This window comes from Palaemon carinicauda, chromosome 30, assembly GCF_036898095.1.
Source record: "Palaemon carinicauda isolate YSFRI2023 chromosome 30, ASM3689809v2, whole genome shotgun sequence".
Taxonomy (NCBI): Eukaryota; Metazoa; Arthropoda; class Malacostraca; order Decapoda; family Palaemonidae; genus Palaemon; species Palaemon carinicauda.
Window position 1 is genome coordinate 76,406,463 of NC_090754.1, and position 21,185 is coordinate 76,427,647.

General features: G+C 35.0%; 1 protein-coding gene across 1 annotated transcript in view; it reads left to right on the forward strand.

Moving 5' to 3' along the window:
• The window catches only part of Remo (Remoulade), a 119,153-nt gene that overhangs the window by 58,747 nt on the left and 39,221 nt on the right, over positions 1–21,185 (forward strand). Inside the window, exons 2-3 of the mRNA XM_068354442.1 lie at positions 8,129–8,200; positions 15,736–15,807. Of these exons, the coding sequence (XP_068210543.1) occupies positions 8,129–8,200; positions 15,736–15,807 (144 nt within the window). The remainder of the gene's footprint in view (positions 1–8,128; positions 8,201–15,735; positions 15,808–21,185) is intronic.

Sequence of the window (21,185 nt, forward strand, 5' to 3'; positions counted from 1 at the left end):
GATAGGGCAATATCACTGTGCCTTGCCTTTGCCATTCATGAGTGGCCTTTAAAACCTTTAAACCCACCTTTCTCTCTCTGTCTCTCTCTCTCTCTCTCTCTCTCTCTCTCTCTCTCTCTCTCTCTCTCTCTCTCTGAAAATTCATTTAATGTGTCATTCACTGTGTATCCCCAAAATTATAAACATTTGGGAGTGGGTTTCTCCAGTTACTGTGGTTTCTATAATATTTAATTTTGTTTGGAAATAATATGCAAATAGAGTAAATAATTTTCCTTGAATTTGTTCATACTTGCATGCGCAAGAATATAATAAAAGAATCTTTTTCTCACTATTTATTAGGTTAATCAATATATAAGGTTACGTTTTACGGTTGAGTGGTGGTTAATGATATCCCTGTAAATGAGTGTAAAACATGAGAGAGGTCAATTGAAATAAAGTTAATCTAATTTATATTAATAGAAAACTGAAGATTCCTTGTAGCTTGCGATAGTTTGGTGTAAATAAAATATGAATTAAAACTTCTATTAAAAAAAGTTCGATATATTTTTTTTATTTAAAAACATATTTAGATAAATAGTAGAAATTGCAATTTGAAATAAAATGTGTAAAATAAGGAAAAATATTTATTTAAATATACGATGATGTATTATGTTATAAATTGTAAGATTGTAAATGTATATTTCATAATAAAAGGAATAAAAAATACTTTGAAAGTGTAATGTAGAAAGTATAGCAGTAATGTAAAATTTTAACATCGAAGCAGGAAAAAAAAAAAAAAACAAGAGTTGTTTGTCAAAATACCAAAAGTTGACAAGGGTATCATATTCAAATTTTGTTAAGATAGATAATGAATAATTTGATCATACAACTTTTATGAAAGGTAATATCATGTCATTTATGTTTCTCCCATTAATTTTATTAATTATCATTCATACAAAATTAATTAGATACATTGAAACTCAAAGATTATTTAAGTGTAGAATGTTATTGATAATTATTTATATTCCTTTAATACATTTCCATTAAAAAGGCAAATATCATCAATTCCTATAAAATATATATACATTACTTTCCCAAGTTTACTTTTATACATATATTAGTCAGGAAAGACAGATATCTCCATAAAAATATTTTCTCAAGCTTAAGAAAATAGAAGTGAATATTCTGACCGAAAGAGTTTCCTTTTGAGCCTTCTCATTTGTGAACTGTAACATGAGCAAGACTATACTGAATGGCGTTCTTGTCATGTTGACTAACATTTAGAATAGCCTGCCCATCTCGAATAGTTTGTTGTGGCGTAGATTGTCCTACGCATTTTGTGGGTATTTTTAGACTTTTATCCCATTTCTTAGCGATAGAGGGGAATTTGAAAACTACAGCTACCAAATATTACTTATTTTTTAATCATGAAAGCTAGTGTTTGGATTTGTTTACATAATTCGTTGTTTCTTTCTTAGGGGTTGTGGTGGACTATGTGGCAATGTCCTTAGCTGGTGATTGCCAGACTGGGGTTAGAGTACCGCTATAACTCGTTAGTTTCCTTTGATCGCTGTAACCTCACCATCCTTATGAGCTAAGACTGAGGATTTTGGGGAAGTCTATATGTCTATTTGCTGAGTCATCAGCAGCCATTGCTTGACCCTCCTTGGACCCAAGCATGGGTGGAGAGGGGTTTGAGTACTGTCCATATGTATATAGGCTATGGTCAGTCTCTGAGGCATTGTCCTGCCATTCATGAGTGCCCTTCAAAACCTTTACAAACGAAGAATTTTCTTCACATGTTCAGTGTTTTTTGCTGTTTACCTTTTAAGTGCGTATTATGTCGATGATAATATCGCTGTATTTTCGACCCCATCCGTAATTTTTACTATACAATGTTTATGTATTCAGTGTGATTATTAAATTTCTGTTTTGCGTGTTTATGGGTCTTTGTGCTAGTATCTTTATATATTTACTTGTACTTGCTTGCATACCCACCATTTCAATCACATATGGCAGATCCTTCCGGTTCTTTGCAACGTTTGTTACGAATCCAGCACTTGGTGGTCACGGTCTACGAGTAGTATCGCCGGTAACTTTCCAACGCTGGGTCGAGTGATGGGAGGCAGAATGACGTCAAACTTTTGAATATATATATATATATATATATATATATATATATATATATATATATATACTATATATATATATATATATAATGTATATATATATATAAATATATATATATATATATATATATATATATATATATATATATATATATATATATATATATATATATATATATTATGTGCAATCCATCGCATGTCTATGTCTATAACTATTTTACTCAATATGATATATATTTTTCTTACTTCTCCTCTCAAAATCTCTCTTCTTATACGAATATATTTACTCCATAACAAATGAAAAACTCTCACACTCGAACTGAAGTTGTACCTACCGTCAGTAGTCATGGGGGGGAGGGGGGGTTAGGGAGCGAGACTTAAGGATATGAAATATATTCGAGAAAATAAAGGAGAGCAGAGGAGGAGGTGTGAGGTAGTGAGGACCCCTGTTGCTTTTTCGTCTTGCATCTTCCCCTCATCCTTTCCCATTTGCGTCGGGGAAAACAAAGTGAAGAAAAGCATAACCGTAAAGTAGAAGCTCTGGACGGAATTCCCCGTTTCCAAACATTTCCCCTCAAGACGTGAGAGTCCAAAGATTGGAAAAGCCTTAAGTAGAGTCATTCTCGCCTTTTTTATTTGTCTGTTTTGGTTCGGCCGAGATGAAAGGCGAAGCCAATGCAGAGGATGGCATTCTTTTGTTTTATCCAACGCGAAAGTAACGGATAAGCACTTTCAGTTGTCCCGTTATTTTTTTCGGTGATGTTTGGCGAAATATCTCCTGAATGTATTTATTATAGTTACATTATATATATATATATATATATATATATATATATATATATATATATATATATATATGTTTGTGTGTATATATATATATATATATACATATATATATATATATATATATATATATATATATATATATATATATGTATGTATATATATACATGTGTTTGTATATATATATATATATATATATATATATATATATATATATATATATATATGTATGTATATATATACATGTGTTTGTGTGTGTGTATATATATATGTATGTGTATATATATATATATATATATATATATATATATATATATATATATATATATATATATATATATGCATACATATATACACACACATATATATATAATGTGTGTGCATATAACTGATAATTAATCTAATTTATTAAGTATTTATATACCTACGTATTTTAGATAGTATGATATTAAAGTATTTTTCTTTTGATAAGCTGGAGTGAGAGTGAAAGAGAAAGGTTAGTGGGGAGTGGAGATAAACGGGAGTCTGCGTCCCTTCATTATTTTGCGGTGTTATTTATGTACAGCAGTTTCGAGAAGACAGGGCTAAAAATAGTGTGGTTTGTAAAGCTTTCTCCAACCTTTTTCTTGGTACTTGGTACCAAAATGAATATATAACCAGTGAAAGCACCTTTTGTACAAAGGATATCGTGTGAACTGTACATGAATATACCACCTCTCTCTCTCTCTCTCTCTCTCTCTCTCTCTCTCTCTCTCTCTCTCTCTCTCACATATATATGCGCACGCACATAGGCAAAAAGGTAAATAAGATCAAATCGTAATATTCCTAGCACAGTGTACTTTGTGAATTACTTGTATAGCCTTTGTAATGATGTTATCCTGTTTTCATTAAACAATGTTCGTGGGATCAATAAACCTAAAACATATTTTAATTCGCTTCCATTTTAAATTTTATCTTTTATAAAAACGTGCTCATTTGCATATCATGTGCTCTTGGCAATGGGGGGGGGGGGGGGTTTGGGGGGTGATCAGAGCAGTTAGTACGTATGGTACTATATATATGTAGAAAACCTACTGGTTTGGAAGCTAGAAGGGTTGCTGTGACCTGATTGGTAACGTCACTGCCTGGTGTTTGCCTGTCGGGGGTTCGAGTCCCGCTCAGACTCGTTAGTGCTATTAGTGTCTGCAACCTTACCATCCTTGTGAGCTAAGGTTGGGCGGTTTTGGGGGAGCCTATAGGTCTATCTGCTGAGTCATCAGCAGCCACTGCCTGGCCCTCCCTGGTCCCAGCTTGGGTGGAGAGGTTTGGGCACTGATCATATAATATATGGTCAGTCTCTAGGGCATTGTCCTGATTGCTAGGGCAGTGTCACTGTCCCTTGCCTCTGCCATTCATGAGCGACCTTTAAACCTTTAAACCTTGTATTTATTGTCTGTGTCAGATCAGAAAATCACGCCATTAGAAGCTCAAGCTTATTAATGATATCATACAAGAGCTTGATTTTGATAATGTTTCGATGTATATGTTTTTTTATTCATGCTCTGATTTCTTGGCATTGTATTTATACCTTTGATATAAAAGCATAAAGATTTATCTCGAACTTCTTGGAGCAAATGTTTTTATGTTGACCAGGCTGACATGATTCTTTTTATAGTTTATATATGACATATCTGTTTTTGACGTTGTTAATAGTTTATATATGACATATCTATTTTGACGTCGTTACTGTTTTTAGAATGATTCATTGTTAATTTGTTCCCATCATTTATTTATTTCCTTATTTCCTTTCCTCACTGGGCTATTTTTCCCTATTGGAGCCCTTAGGCTTATAGCATCTTGCTTTTCCAACTAGGGTTGTAGCTTGGTTAGTAATAATAATAATAAATAATAATAATAAATGTGAATTACTATATACTGTAGAGAAAATTTTCCCAGAAAAAAATGTATACATATGATAAGCCTTATTCATCCGTACAGTCCAAATATTACCTTAAATGATATGTCTTTTTATATAAGGAGCCGGTACTAATGACTTGTTACATAGTGTATACCTTATAACCAGCTGCCGCTTTATGCCATCATCTTGAACACCTGTAAGACCTAAGAAAACTCTCTACAATTTCATCTAAAATTTTAATGAGAAAGAGATGGAGATTAGGCCCGGCGCCGCCTTGAATATCTAATAAGTATATGGGAGGCCTGGGTTGTGTGAGACTCTTAAAAGTGTTATTACTATACTAATGAATAAATTTGCTATATTTTTAAAGATTCGTGATATGGGATAAATTATAATGATGAATCTTTTACACTTTTTAGATTTTATTAATGGATATTTTTTCCAGAAATTAAAAATCTTATGAGCCTCTAATCAGTCATTTATGTGTAACGTTTTGGTTATAATAATTGTCATAGTCACCTGTATGACCTTGCCATTCACTGATTTTAAGTTTCAGATGGCTGTTTTGAGTTCTGTAAAATTTCAAAAGCGACTTGAAGCAAAAAGAAAAAAATTTCATGTTTAGATTTATGGTTGAGAGAAAAATAAGGCTTACTATGCTAACTCATTCATCCTGTGAATGATTAGTTGAATATATACAATATATATATATATATATATATATATATATATATATATATATATATATATATATATATATATATGTATGTATGTGGCATTTTCGCTTCAAAGAAACTTAAAATGTACAAGAAAGGCGTTTCAGAAGAGAACTCAATATTTTGGACTATATTTGTTACGATCAACCGAGCTTTCGGAATACCAAAATGTTGAAGTTTGTGCTTTCAAAAACCTTTTTAGTTTATATATATATATATATATATATGTGTGTGTGTGTGTGTGTGTGTGTGTGCGTAAACGTAGACCGACAGAGAGTAGGACCTCTCTCTCTCTCTCTCTCTCTCTCTCTCTCTCTCTCTCTCTCTCTCTCGGCAACTGTCTTTATAGTAAATGGCGGTGACGATGGTCTCCAATGGAAGTTCCTTGCCCTGATTTAGTTAAGAAGTTTCCTTGAGTTGACTTAATCGCTTAAGATCTCTCTCTCTCTCTCTCTCTCTCTCTCTCTCTCTCTCTCCCTCTCTCTCTCTCTCTCTCTCTCTCTCTCTCTTTTATTCGAGAAGAGACGAAGGATTAAGGCCGAAGAAGACTTCCATGTGGTTGAGGAGGTCCAGTAGAATCCTAATGGAAAGAGAATCGGAGGGGAGGGTCCCTGAGAGGGTCATGGGTTACGGCTCATCCAGGGGATTAGTGTAAAGAAGAAACGCTGCATCTTGGGTTTTTATTGTCTCTAGGCATAACCATTTGACTAGCAAATAGTTTCCCTTTGCGCTGTTCCAACCGCCCTTACAATTCCTATGCTAATGACCGGCTGTTCTGATGTCAGACATTTTTTTCGACTGGTGCCTTGCTTGCCATAGCTGGGAAGAATATATCTTGCTATTTCCTGACCGTATACTGCAAGGGTTAGGACCAAAAACCTTTTATATTTCTCTGCATAGATTTTTATATGGTTGTTATTCCTATGACTAAGGGTTGTGGTGGCCGATGTGGTAACGTTCCTGACTGGTGAACACCAGACTGGGATTCGAATCTCGCTAAAACTAGTCAGTTTCTTTGGTCGCTGCAACCTCACCATCCTTGTGAGCTATGGATGGGATGTTTTGGGGGAGCCTATAAGTCTATCTGCTGAGTCACCTGCATCTATTGCCTAGGCCTTATTGTTCCTAGCGTGGGTGGGGAGGGGATATGGTCAGTCCCTTGGGCATTATCCTGCTCGGTAGGGCAATGTCCCTGTCCCTTGCCTCTGCCATTCATGAGTGGATTTTAAACCTTTGATGTTATCATTATGACCACCAGCACAGTCCTTAAGCTATTGGGTACACAAAGAAATGACTCTCTCTCTCAAGCGACAGAGAGAGATTTTGACACGCATATGACCTATACTTGTGTAAAAAAGAATATTCTGCAATCATGTATATATAATTTATACAGATATAATTTGTATTTTCGTAACAATAATTTATTGACCTGTTTATCCACCGAGCTTCAATCGGGGAGAAACACATATTCATTGAGTTTCCAATCGTGGAAATACACAAGCAAACTCATGCATATCTCTGTTCTTTGGGAGTGACATGCTAGCAATTCCGAACGATTATTTTGTAAATTCAGTCGACATTTCAGTTCGGACAATATTCAAATGGCTTGCGTTCTCTGGTGACTTGGGGAGAGAGAGAGAGAGAGAGAGAGAGAGAGAGAGAGAGAGAGAGAGAGAGAGTGTTTGTTAGTTTGAAATCATGCCCTAATCCGTTTGGCTTAATTGCTGCCTTTGGATTGTTTAGCTTCACGGAGTAAATTCAGACACAGGGATGTTCGTGCATATGTTCGCTTTTTAATTTACTTGCTGAGCTGTCCGAAGGGCATATGTCAGTCGGTCCTCGTAGCTCCTTTTCGCAACATTGTATCGTAATTTGATATTTTTTATTTCATCGTTATTTACACATTTCTTTGTTTTATCCTGTTTCATAATTAATTTTTATATCTTTTTATTGATTTCTTATGATTTTTTAAAAAAATTTCTTCCATTTGAATTTCTCCTATTTTTATTATCTATTTACTTCCACCAATTTTTTGTGAATTTGTTATTTATTATTGTCTAAGTGTCGCCCTATTATCATCCATCGTCTTTGATGTGAACATCTTAGCCTTTAATAATCATCAAGGTTAGTTTTTCCTTCTGTTTAATAACTTGAAAAACTACGGCTATGTTTTAAAAGATGAAAAGCATATATATATATATATATATATATATATGTATATATATATATATATATATGTATAAATTACATGGCTATAGAAGTACTCTGAATAAAACTAAGCTTTTAAAGCACATAATATAATATAATTTATGGTTGTTACTGTTCTTAAGATATATTTTGATTGTTCATTATTCCTCTTGTAGTTTATTTATTTCCTTGTTTCCTTTTCTTAATGGCCTATATTTCCCTGTATAAGCCCTTATGAGCTTATAGCACCCTGCTTTTCCAACTAGGATTCTAGCTTAGCTTGTAATGATAATAATAATAATAATAAAAATAATAATAAATAATTAATAACAAATGAAAAATAATTGATAATTAATAATAATGATAATAATAATAATAATAATAATAATAATAATAATAATAATAATAATAGTAACAATTTCTTTTCTGTATTCCAGAGACCTTGCCAACAACGCCATCAATAGCTTGAATGCTTCCCAGGTTCATGGACTGCACAAACTGCAACGCCTGTAAGTCAACATTTTCTTTACATTTTTAGGTGAGATAGCCATGTCGTCCTGATGGAAGTTCCTTCTGGTAGCTTCCTACTGTATAATATATATGTGAGTGATATTACAAGAGAATTACCGTCAGGTATCACGGGGTTTTAACCCCGGAACGACTATCCTAAGATATCGTGTACAATCAGGGACGTATCCGTAGTTACCCATAGATATCTGCACCCCAAACAGACTTAACCCAGTCTAGGAATCTAAGGAGGAGGATAGGTGAGGAGCCGTTACTTATCCTCTCCCTTCATAGTACTACTCGTCACTGCTAAATTCATTCCAATTTTCGCAGTTTACCTATGCGATCGTTTCTTTGTCAAGAGCGTCTTTTCTCAACTTTTTGGAGAGCTACTTCAGTGGAGTTAGCCTTTTGTGAGGGTAAACCTCTCCCAGCTTTGGAAGAGTGCACACCAGTCTCACCTTTCTTACCACACGATTCCGTCCACTAGACCAATGTCCAGTGTACTTTTGCTAAGAGTGAACTGGATACGGATGCGGCCGGCCACCAATTTCTTGAGAAGCTGCCCATGATTCCTGAACACCTTTTTAAGTGTGAGTTGTAGACCAGATAATTATTGTCTGTAGTGCTTGATGGAGATGATGATCAGGGATTTTGCAGATGCCTTCGTCTTTCCTTGCTTGCGAAAACTCATGTCGGCACCTTTATGAAAGACCTTTATGCTTCTCTTCAGGTCTGTCGAGCCTGTAGTGGGCTTGTACTTGACACAGCTACCATCCGCCACGAGCTGAAAAGTTTCTCACCTCTAGCATCTGGATAAAAGCCCTTTTTCCTTAAAAAGTTGTGAAGATAGTTACGAATAAGGCTGTCGTAGAGTTTAGAGCCTTTTCCTGAAGTGGGGGATCTCATAGAAGAGGTAGTTCACCCCTGGAAAGGCCACAACCAAGAGATCTCACAAACTGACTTATCATTGTAAGTCATTTGTTTTTTCTTATGCCACTATTCCTCAATGTCTATGCTGTGCCCTTACAAGTGGTGTCAGTCCCCGCCCTTCCACCCTAGGTAAAGTAAGGGTTGTCTTACGAGATCGTCTTGACAGTGGAGGCAAGTCCAAAGGTTGTGGGCTTTGAAACGGCACTGGAGGTAGCGGTTCATGTCCTCAACACAAAATAATGAAGGTCTCCGGTAAGGGGATGGTTAGCCTTGTTCAAGTATGGTGGGTTCTTCAGTCCTTGGACACAGAATGATATTTCCAACGGCTTTGGTTGGAAATAGTAACAATGGCCACCACAGTTCACGAGATTTTTCCAGGAACATCACCTTGTCCAGAACAGTATGTGTAGGATCTCTCGAAGAGGGGAGTTATCTGCTGCGTGAGATCTATGTGATTTCAATATCGTCTATTTTGTGTGCCAAGACGGTTTCAAGCTTACCTCAAACTATTCTTGGAGGCTTTCACTGTCTCTATAGATTTTACTGATATCTTTGTGTTGTCGGTTAGGTCGACACTTATCCCCTTACCTTGGTTGCAGCCTGTAGAGAAAGGTCTACGTATTCAGAGCTATTCAGTCTCAGCATTGCTCTGAGGATTTTCACGAAGTTTACTGACGTACAGTAGTTGTGCAACAACTGTGGTAGACAGACTTTCAAGTAGAGGCGTGCCTTGTTGACTGGCTAGTGTGAGTTCCCTTGGCATAGAGTGCTTGAAAGCAGCCAATTGAGTTTTTTTGGTTCCTCTAGTCCCTTGGATTTCAGATCATCCTTAAGAAATCAGAACTGGCTCCAGCTCAGGACTTTCAGCGGTTGGAGATTTGTTATGATTTTAGGTCTTACTCCCGTTCTATTCCTCCCTCTAAGGGAGAGGAAATAGAGACGTCAGTCAAGTCCCTGACCAAGTCGAGATGATCACCAGGCGAAGCTCAGAGGAGGTTCGAGGATCTTTACGATTCCCGAATTTTGTGACACTTTGTTCGGACGCCTCGTCGGATGGTTGGGTGGGTCATAAGTTCATAACCCAACCAAGAAAGTGCAAGGCTGTTGGTCTCAGAAATTTTAAGAATACCACATCAATATTCTGGAGTCCATAGCAGTCTTCTTGTCCCTCATGAAGTTATACCTGAAGGAGAACATTCATATCCACTTACACCTCGATAACAGGGTTATAGTCTATTGAATCAACAGACAAGGATCGAGGTCTCCTCAATTAAACCATGTAATCATAACCGTCTTTACATTGGCTCAGAAGAAAGGTTGGCATTTGTCGTCTCTCCTTCAGTGAGATCAAGTCTCTGGCCTTCAAGTGGATCTGTTTGCGATTAGTTTCAATGTGATACTTCCCTGCTAGGTAGCACCGAAAGTGGTTCAAGCAGCAGTGGGCATGGATACTAAAGTTTGTCAATGCCCCTGGATGGTAATTGTTGGACGACGATTTACCTGTTTCCACTGTTCAATCCTCCTCGTGAAGGTTTTGGACAGGGGTAGGTCTTTCGAGGGATGGCGGCTCTGGTGGCCCCTTGGTAGCCAATGAGCAACTGGTTTCCCATGGTCACATATTTGAACCCCAACTTGTGCCGTGGCCAACCCGTTTCTGACTCCAAATAGACACCAGGGGATTGTTTAGGCTTCATCATGGAGATCGTACAATCCTCATCTCATGATTGATTTCACCCTATTCCTGGGAATGAAATTTAAAATTCAATGTGATAAGTGAGGATTTGAGGAAACTGTGAGTCGTCTTACACCATGATTCGGTACGAAACGTTATGGACAAAATGGGTCAAACAGGTCAAAGACATAAATCCAGGGTTGATTACTACGGATTTTTGTTTAAGTTTCAAGGTTGCTTTGCATGTTTGAAGGTCTAGCTTCCTCCACGTTTTCGTTGTACAATTCGGCCCTCTTTAGACCTTTACTATACGCCTTTGATGTTGAATTTTACTCAGATCTCTTCAACATAGTTCCGAAGGTTTGTGCATGGCTACGGATGTCGGCTCCACTGAAGCCTATCTCTTGGTCTTTGGACAAAGTTTTGCAATTCTCTTCGGACATAGGCAATCAAAAGGCTTCTATTCATGATCTCACTCAGAATGTCATCTTCTTAGTTGCGATGGCTTCCGGTGCTCGGGTTAGTGACATAGTGACAATTTCTAGAGACGAGAACCACATTGCAATTGTGGATAATGGTGAGGTTAATTTATACCCTGATCCCACTTTTCTGGCTAAAAATGAACTTTCCTTTCCACCTTGGGGTTTATGGCATATAGTTCCCCTTCAAGGTGATCCTTTCCTGTGTCCAGTACACTGTCCAAAAGTGTATTTGCTGAGAACTGTGCAGTTTATGGGTGCTCTTTTGTTTCAAAATGATACAGTGGGGTCTGATTTGTCTCTAAATCAGTTACGAAATAAGACTTTTTACATTATACGAAGAGGGACCCGGCTCGTTAGACATCGGGTCTCGACCCTAAAGGTGTGGCTTCCTTCTTAAACTTTTTCTAGTACATGTCCATTGAGGGACTGCAGACATATTCTGGTTGGAAGTCCACTTGGGTTTTCTTCAGGCATTATTTGAAGCAATTGGAGGAGACACGCCATTTTGTGATGGTTGCGGGAGTGTTCTCAAACCCGCGGCAACGACGTACACCACAATATGTCCTAGGGCACTCCTTCAACTTGTTATTAGAAATTAGTAAACAGACATTTCTGTTTCAAGGTAAAAAGGAAAAATGCACTTCATCATTTCCTTTTCAGATTCACAGGTATCTTTACGGTGCTTTGTGTGTTCCTTCAGTGCTATAGCCTAACTGTCTAAATGTAGTTAAGCTATATCTCATTTGGTTTAGGTGATTAACCCTTTCTTGTTACAGACGTGATCATGTGACTCTTGATCAGGTTTACCTTGTCATAAATTTCCTATGGTTCCTTATGTCATGTATTTGCCCCCTTATGCTACCTTATGTAAGGGTAAGGACGGGGTGCATTTATTTTGTAGAAAAATTTTCCATGTGAGGTTAATGATGGTTACTTGCTAACCTTGGCACTGATTATTGTGAGTAAAAGGCTGTGAATTATTCCATGACTTTTCCTTTTACGCCTTACTATTATAAACATAATTACTATAGCGGCTTTATCTTTAGTGTGCCTTCTCATTATTATCCTTTCTGAACATAATTGGATTTAATCTCAAGGCGGGTTTTGGTTACATATACCTCACCTTTGATGCTTCCTTTAGTTTCGGCCTCTTAAGAGTTCCCGACACTAGCATCAGGTGCTTTTCCAATTGTGGAGGGCGGTCCATTGGTCTTTATTGCCTTCTTATCGGACCATCATGCTTGTCAATTCTGCCTCTGCACTGTTCTGGGATATATAGTTGAGAGTGATACCTATGCCTTGACAGAATAATCCCGTAAGTGCATTTCGGTATTGGGACCTTTCCCTTTAAAGCTTCCTACCGAGGCATAGGTAATTCTCCGGTACACTTCCATGAGGACGACATGGCTCGAGCCCAAAAAACGGATTTTGACGTAGGAAAAATCTATTTTTGGGAGAGATAGCCACGTCGTCCTGATGGCCCACCCGTTACGTTGTCCTTCCCCCGATGCCTCGTTGAATGCCTCTTCTCACGGTAGTCGCACTTCTGTGTGAAATGAGTTTATGAGGGACGAGTAGTACTATGAAAGGAGAGGATATGTAACGGCTCCTCACCTATCCTCCTCCTTAGATTCCTAGACTGGGTTAAGTCTGTTTGGGATGCAGATATCTATGGTTATCTACGGATACGTCCCTTATTATACACGATATCTTAGGATAGTCGTTCCGGGGGTTAGAACCCCCTAATACCTGACGGTAATTCTCTTGTAATATCACTCACAGAAATATCATACAGTAAGAAGCTTCCCGAAGGAACTTCCATCAGGACGACATGGCTCGAGCCCAAAAATAGATTTTTCCTACGTCAAAATCCGTTTATTGATCATATGCACACTTGGAACTGGCGGGTTCTAAAGGTTTCAGTAGAACATTCCCTGACGGAATGCATACTGCATTAGAGATCTTGAAAGTTCTTGTAGTGAGCATTTGCAAGGTTCTTGGAATTTTTGGAACCTGGCTGACACATGTACGGTAGACAGTTGTGCATGAGAACAGTATGTAAGAATATCATTATCAGTCGAATGGGTATGCTTTCGTTCACAAACTCTTATCCAATTTCAAGTTGTTTAGGATTGATACAGTGCATAAATAGAAATTATATGTTTTTTAAAGTACTCATGAGTATGATATGGGCAGGAGGTTATTTTTAAACCGATCACCACAATGTTAATTAAGGTCATTCTAAATTGTAAATATTTAGAATAACTCTCCCACAGCGTATACAAAAGCAATAGGTCTTTGGGTGTTTACTTAATGGTGTTGCGTGATTTGGCAAATTTTTCCTTGGTTATTGAGAGATTTTAGACTACATATGCACTGTTGTTATTGATAAAAGCCTAGCTTATTTTTGATGGAGCATTCACGCTCAATAATGTTTTTAGGAGTAACCACCATATTTGTTATACGGGGTTTTCGAATTAACTGGAAACATGCCCTTGCTTGCCCTATGGTTATAATTTTATCAAACGTATTGCCATCAAGTACATTAAAAAGTGGTACAAACATGTTTTGCTTCATTGAAAACTTTAAGACGTTAAGTTGCTTTGAAATATCACAATGATATTGAGTACTTACTCCTACTTAAGGCAGTAAACCCATGACTGGTTATTCATACAAAATTTAGCTAATATAGCCATATATATAAATCTGTATTATGCCATTTCATCACTTGCTCAGTTAAAATATCGATGATAAACGTTGAGAAATATGAACGCTATTAACCTGAGCTCGTTTTCATTTATGTTGTGTCACGCTTTGGTGAAAATCATCAATGCCCTTACATTGATAACCTTACCTTTAACGTGGGTTTTTAACTATCAGAAACATGTCATACCTTCATTTTAAATATATATATATATATATATATATATATATATATATATATATATATATATATATATATATATATATATACTTTACGCACACGAATATTCATATGTATGTATGTATGTATATATATTCATTAACATTATTGTATAATCATGAATATGCGTACTTAAGTCAGAGAGTAAGTGTTTCCACAGTACACGAATACGAAATTAAAAGGATAAGAGAGCTTTGTTAAACAAAATGAAATTATGAAAAGTAAAATGCCATTTTCTCTGAAAAGAAGCATTTAATCAAATGGGCCTACCAGTATTAACTCATGCATCAGAAACTTGGAGCCTTACTATAAAGCCTTAGAACATAAGCTCGTTACAACTCAAAGAGCTTTGGAAGAATAATGATTGGAATATCAATAAGGCACAAAATGAGCAACAAGGATACGATAGCAAACTAAATTAAAGAATATTCTAACAATATGTAAGAAAAAGAAATTGTCATGGGCAGGACATATAATGAAAATGACACAATAGATGGTCATTAAGAATATCAGAATGGGTCCCAAGAGATTGAAAACGTGTCAAGGGAAAGGAAAGACGATATATTGACTAGGTAAGAAAATTTGCTGGTATAGACTGGCACAGAAAGACCATAACCAGATGCAAGTGGAAGGTCGTGTTTGAGATCTTTACCCTACAGTGGACTATCTTACTGAGGTAGAGAGATATATTTATGTATAGTCTCCACAAACACAATAATATAATTAACATCGTTATTAACTGAGTTTATATATTGGATGTGCTTTTATAAAAATTGATTTCCCTCTTTATTAGATATAGTGTATATTTTACTTGAACTAACTTTCATTTGTCATAAAATAACGTCATTGTTACCATTTGAACCATGTTAAATTTCAAGTGTGACTGCTTGGTTTTCCATTCTTCTCCTGTCACCCATCCATTCAACTTCGTCTCTCTTTTCCCTATTCCAATTTTTATTTTATCCTTTCATGAATCAATCCTCTCGACTTTTTATCCTTCTTGGACTTTAACTGTAAACCCCCCTTTCCTATTCTTTTAATCTGTTCATATTCCCGATATTGGTTCATATACATGTGCTCTCATTTTATTCATAATTTATTCATTGATATACTTTCTTTGCCTCCTCCCAAATTTCTCTTTAGACATTATACTGTAATGCTTTCATATCTCTTAGTTATATTGTTCATATATGCACTCTTTTCCACTTTTTATTTGGTTCTTCCATTTCTATTTCGTTCATCAAATTATTCTTGTTCGTTCTTCTTGATCACCTTTCTCATACATTTCTTCTCTGCTTTAGTTATTATTTTAATCATCATTTTAAACATATATCGGATTTTTTATTTGATAACCTTTTTATTTCAGGTTCGTTTGCCACCTGCACGAAACTGACTAACCATCATGTACCAAAATGTATTTTGACTTTTTTTCAGAAAATGTTAAGTTACGTTTTACTAAGTTATTTCCCATTAGAAGCAGATTGGTCAACTGTTGTTGTTATTTGTTTGTTTGTTTCTCCCCCACAGGAAAATTGGCCGAAACCCACTAGCGAGATTGCACGAGGGCATTCAAGACGAATTGGAAAGTCTGAAGCTTTTGTAAGTTTATTCTGTGTGTTTATTTTTTTAGCAATTTTATGAGCCAGCGTAGAATATTTATGTGCGTAAAGTAATTTTGTCTTTTTCCATTGCTAAAAATGGAATACATATATGATTATTTGGAAGGTTATGTTTGCTGTTCTTTGCATATTTGAAAGTAATGTGCATGTAAAAGTGAAGAATTCGAAGTATATATGCAACCATGAATATATACATACACACACACACACACACACACACACACACACATATATATATATATATATATATATATATATATATATCTATATATCTATATATATATATATATATATATATATATATCTATATATCTATATATATATATATATATATATATATATGTATATATTTATATATATATTTATATATACATATATATATATATATATATATATATATATATATATATATATGTATATATATATATATATATATATATATATATGTGTGTGTGTGTGTGTGTGTGTGTGTGTGTGTGTAATAAATTACGGATGGTGTAAGGGAAAGATATGTTGAAAAACTAAACAAAATTTGTTATGTAGAGAAAACGAGTCGTCAGTCTTGGTATTTATTCCACACTCGAAATACGAAGACCTTTTCTAATATACTTTCAGAATACTATCCCAACTCTAAAGTTTGTTTTTCCTTGGGGTCTATTCCATTCGATCACAGCGAAAAGTTGCTGTCTTTTTACCAGCTTTTCTCTTTAGCGACCGAATGTTTGAACTAAAAATAAGTTTTAAGATTGTAATTTATTCTCTGCGTTATAAGTTTTTTATTTTTTTTCATCACCTGCAGTTAATGCTTGTGGGATAAACTCACAGTATGAGATCGCATTGATTTTTCTTATTTGCTTACTTCAGGATTATGTAATTGATTTTTTTTATTCTGCTGGTCACAGCCTTGCCCAAACCATTATTAGTTTTTCTTATTGTCTGCTTTCTTTCTTTAATCTTAGTACTTTGCTTTAAAGTGTCTTTCAAATAATTCTCTCTCTCTCTCTCTCTCTCTCTCTCTCTCTCTCTCTCTCTCTCTCTCTCTCTCTCTCTCTCTCTCCGCTTTCGATATAGTGTCTAGTTGACAATCAAAACTGGAGGGCATCTACGGGATAGCCCCTATTTTGCGGAGGTAAAACCGTTCAAAAGTTAATCCTCTTCATTTGATTAAACTAAGAAGTATTTAAGGTGAAAAGATATTAACCAACAGCCACTGAATAATAACAAAGGATATAACACAATTCCAAACACGTGATATTAAACATTGCAGCCTACGTTAAATTAGCGATATAAATGTTTGAAGTATTTCGAAATATTTCACACCAATGATAAAAGAATATCAAGAAAATCTCTTATTAGATTATTGTTGATCTAATTATATTCACATACTGGCACGAACTCTACATTTCCAAGGGAAATATAATCAGGGATATCAATTAGTTTTAAAGGGATTATGTCTGTAACTAACCTTTTTAAAAAATAATACTGTAATATTTTTTAAAGACACTTTTATATTTCGAGTTTAATATAATCAACCTGGTAGCTATGAGAAAATCATATAATCAAATGAGAAACGATTTTTTTTCCTGAAATTGCCGTTGTATTGTACATACGTATCAAAAGACATGTATATGCATAGAAGTATACATACAAAGAGATCGTGTGAAACACTACGTCTGCGTTTATTATTATTATTATTATTATTATTATTATTATTATTAAAAGCCAAGATGCAAACCTAGTTGGAAAAGCAAGATGATATGAGCCCAAGGGCTCCAACAGGAAGAAAAAGCCCAGTGAGGAAAGGAAATAAGGAAATAGATAAGCTACAAGAGAAGTAATACATAACCGAAAAAAAAAAAAATAAGGTCAGTAACAACATTAAATAAGATCTTTTATATATAAACTATAAAAACTTCAAAACAAACAAGAGGAAGAGAAATAAGATGGAACAGTGTGCCCAAGTGTACCCTTAATATGAAGCGAAACTTTTAAGAAGACGGTAGAAATGAGAAAAAAGAATAGACCCCCAAAGCTGGAGAAACCTTGGATTCGTTTAATTTTAATCTTTGATATCAGAGGAGGAGATTAACTGAATTCTATTGGCCGTTCTAAAAGAAGTTAATGAAGGAAAGAAAAAGTGCTAATTGAAAAAAAAAGGGGAAGAAAGGTTTGCCGTCACGTAATTGGAAAGAGAAAATTGGGAAAAGTAATGAAGACAATCTTGTATAATATTGAACCAGCTGCTTGGAAATAATTGGGGAGGTTCTAGTTTTAGTTTTATGGAATTTTTAAAATTTTTAGTTTCCAATTTTCATAAGATTTTAAAAAAGTAAATCTATCGTTATTTGGTTACGAAGATACGAATTTTCTGAATAAAACTCATTAAGGGTGAAAACCTCGAAATGGAGTAAGCAAAATAGAACGATGCTAAGGTGAAGTTGCGTGAGGGCAAATGGAGGAAAACTATTTTGCTTCTGCAGCAAAGGCTCATATTGCTTTTGCAACAAGTTGTAAAAAAATGGCTTTTTGAAGTTTTGAGAATAAGTTATTATTTTGGTTTAAACCAGAACAAATCTCTACTTGATATGAAGGTTGCAGGTTATTCGCAATGAGGATTAATATTCTGTTCTGTTGGGAACAATATGAAAGAAATTTAATTGAATTTTAAATTGTGTTAGGAAGGAATTTTATTTTTTCGTGACCAAAATGAACAAGGATTAACATGATATTGTGAAAGGTGTTATATAAAATCAATTTTCCTTATAAGTAAAATGTTGGGACATTTAATCAGTGATTCTGTACAAAAGTCAGGACTTGAAAGCTACGATTTAATATTAGATAGTTTGATTTGGTATTAAATAAAAAGTAAAATGTTCTTCGCCCTCCCCAAGAGAAATTAATTCACAGAACGTTTAGCTGGGCTCCACAAGGCACGAGAAGAGTTGAAAGACCCAGGCATACATGGCTAAAGACTATGAAGCCGGAAGTAGGAGATGATGAATGGTGAAGTATTGATTTAAAAGCTCAAGATAGAAACAACTGGTGAAATCTAACCCAGACCCTTTGTGTCAATAAACGTAGGAGGAGTTGATGATTACTAAATAATTGGAGATCAGAAATTATAGAAATTATTCTCAACCGGAAAGGGGGGGGGGGGGAATTTATGTTCTTGGTTAGGAAGCAAATACATTTCAGTTCAATATAAATAGTTGAATACCCTATCAACCTATTAGTAGAAATTGGAGCTATTTTTTTCTATAATCAAAACATTATTTTAAAAAGAGATATATGAACATATAAATGTTCCAGAACTCGAAATTGATCTTATGTGATACAGAACAAAATGCTTTGAAATAATTTCTGTCCTTTGTTGAAAATGATGTTTCAAGAAGTGATTACACTTAATATCATTATCACATATATTACTATCAAATAAAGTTTCCTTTCTGTAATTTCAACATCAGTTGTATACTTGGGATGCTTAAAAAGTATTTTCAAGTTGAAACTAAGAAATAATGTTGGATTATTATTTACTAGTACTTTCATGTTCATGATGACATTTGATTGATTCTTGAGCAAAGCTTTCTTAATCTCGAAAGTGTGGAAGATAATGATTTTCTCATAGAAGATGTAATCTTCTATTTTATCAGTAAATCCAATCATTTTTATGTGAAAAGTCAAATACTCCCCACACCAAAGAAAAAGAAAAAAAAAAAAAAAATGTTTGCAACCTTATGAGAAAATTCAAGATAATGGTAACATGAATTTCATGATGTAAGATATCTTACATCTTACCAAAGCCTTGGTGCTACTTTAACTACAAGAATCTTTCCTGCAACAGGGATGAGAATTACGGCCGCTGAACCTAGCTGCTTCGGTAATGGGGGGAAAGAAATATTGGTGCAACCTGCAGTGAAATTGCTTTTCATACGCAAGGAACCCATATTCGCTTTAGCTATGAGAATTAGATACCATTCCATGTTCAACAAGGAATTTACTATTGCCTTTGTAGCAAGACTAGTCCTTAAATTATTTCCCCAGAAAAGTTTATAAGTTACTACATAACCTGTTTTGTTACAGCTGTTGAAAATTAAGGCTTGCTACTACGATAGCATATTTTTTCTTCCCTTGTGAAGTTTATATCTGAAACCTTGCCCTTGCTATCATGAATAGGAATCCTTGGTGGCTTTAAATATGAAGTTTTAAGAGCTTTTCGTTGAGGATTTATCAAGTTGTTTTATTTGAAAAAAAAAATAATAATAATAATAATAATAATAATAATATTAACTGGTGTAAGAAACTCTGCGGGAAATGCAACCCGTGTTTTATTAGCTTTATTTTTTTTCCTTCTTTTTAATGAAGTAGGTACATTCCTCAACAAGACCAAATCGTTTCAATCGTAAATCGCCACCTACAATTTGTAATAAATATAAATGGTATATACTTCGTAATTCTGTTGGTATCATCTGCACAAAGACCAGTGATAGGAACCCTGATTCGATTCTTAGGCGAATACAGAGCGGATAGACAAGGTCTGTAATAAGCCTCGCTGTGTTCTATTAACCTTAGCAGTAAATGTAGAAAGGAATAGAGTAAAAAAACTACGTCTTTAGATACTAGGAGTTAAATTTGGCCTACCAAATTTAACATCACAATGGTTGGGAATTTATTATGTCTATGTTAATAATTGTTTTCTCTATCGAAAGTTGTCCCTTTGTAGAGTCCTTCTCTCGAATTTCTTTATAAAACATTGCTAAACATTGTATTCCAAGGTTAATCTTGATTGGTTATTTTCATTTATTCATGTTTTTACTTTGAGTAAATGCATAATATTTATTTGTAAAAGGTAGTACAGAATCGCTGCTAATGGAAAGTGATCTATAATTATGTAATACCCCTGATGCTAAATACTGCAGGGGAAGCTCCGGACTACAGGTATACACTAAAACGTTATTACTTTTTTAACGAACCAGAATAGAGCTTTGGAGCGCTTTATTTGTTTCTAATTGCTTCGCATCATTACTCAAAAATAAGGTTAATAATCAAAACTTTTACCCGTTACTAATGGTAATATTTCGCAACAGTTGAACGGACCCTAAAGAGAAAATTGTTTTTTTTCTCGTTTTAGACGCAGAACTACCGTTTTTATCTATTTTTTTCCACCAGCACCAATTGCAAAATTTAAAGAACAAATATTTACACGCGTCCGTAATTCCCTTCTTTGTCTTTGGCGAAGTTTCGTCCAAATATTGAATTTTTAAAGCGCTATGATTGCTTGGTTGTTTTGGATTATCTCTCTCTCTCTCTCTCTCTCTCTCTCTCTCTCTCTCTCTCTCCTGTATCTGAGTGTTCATGTCC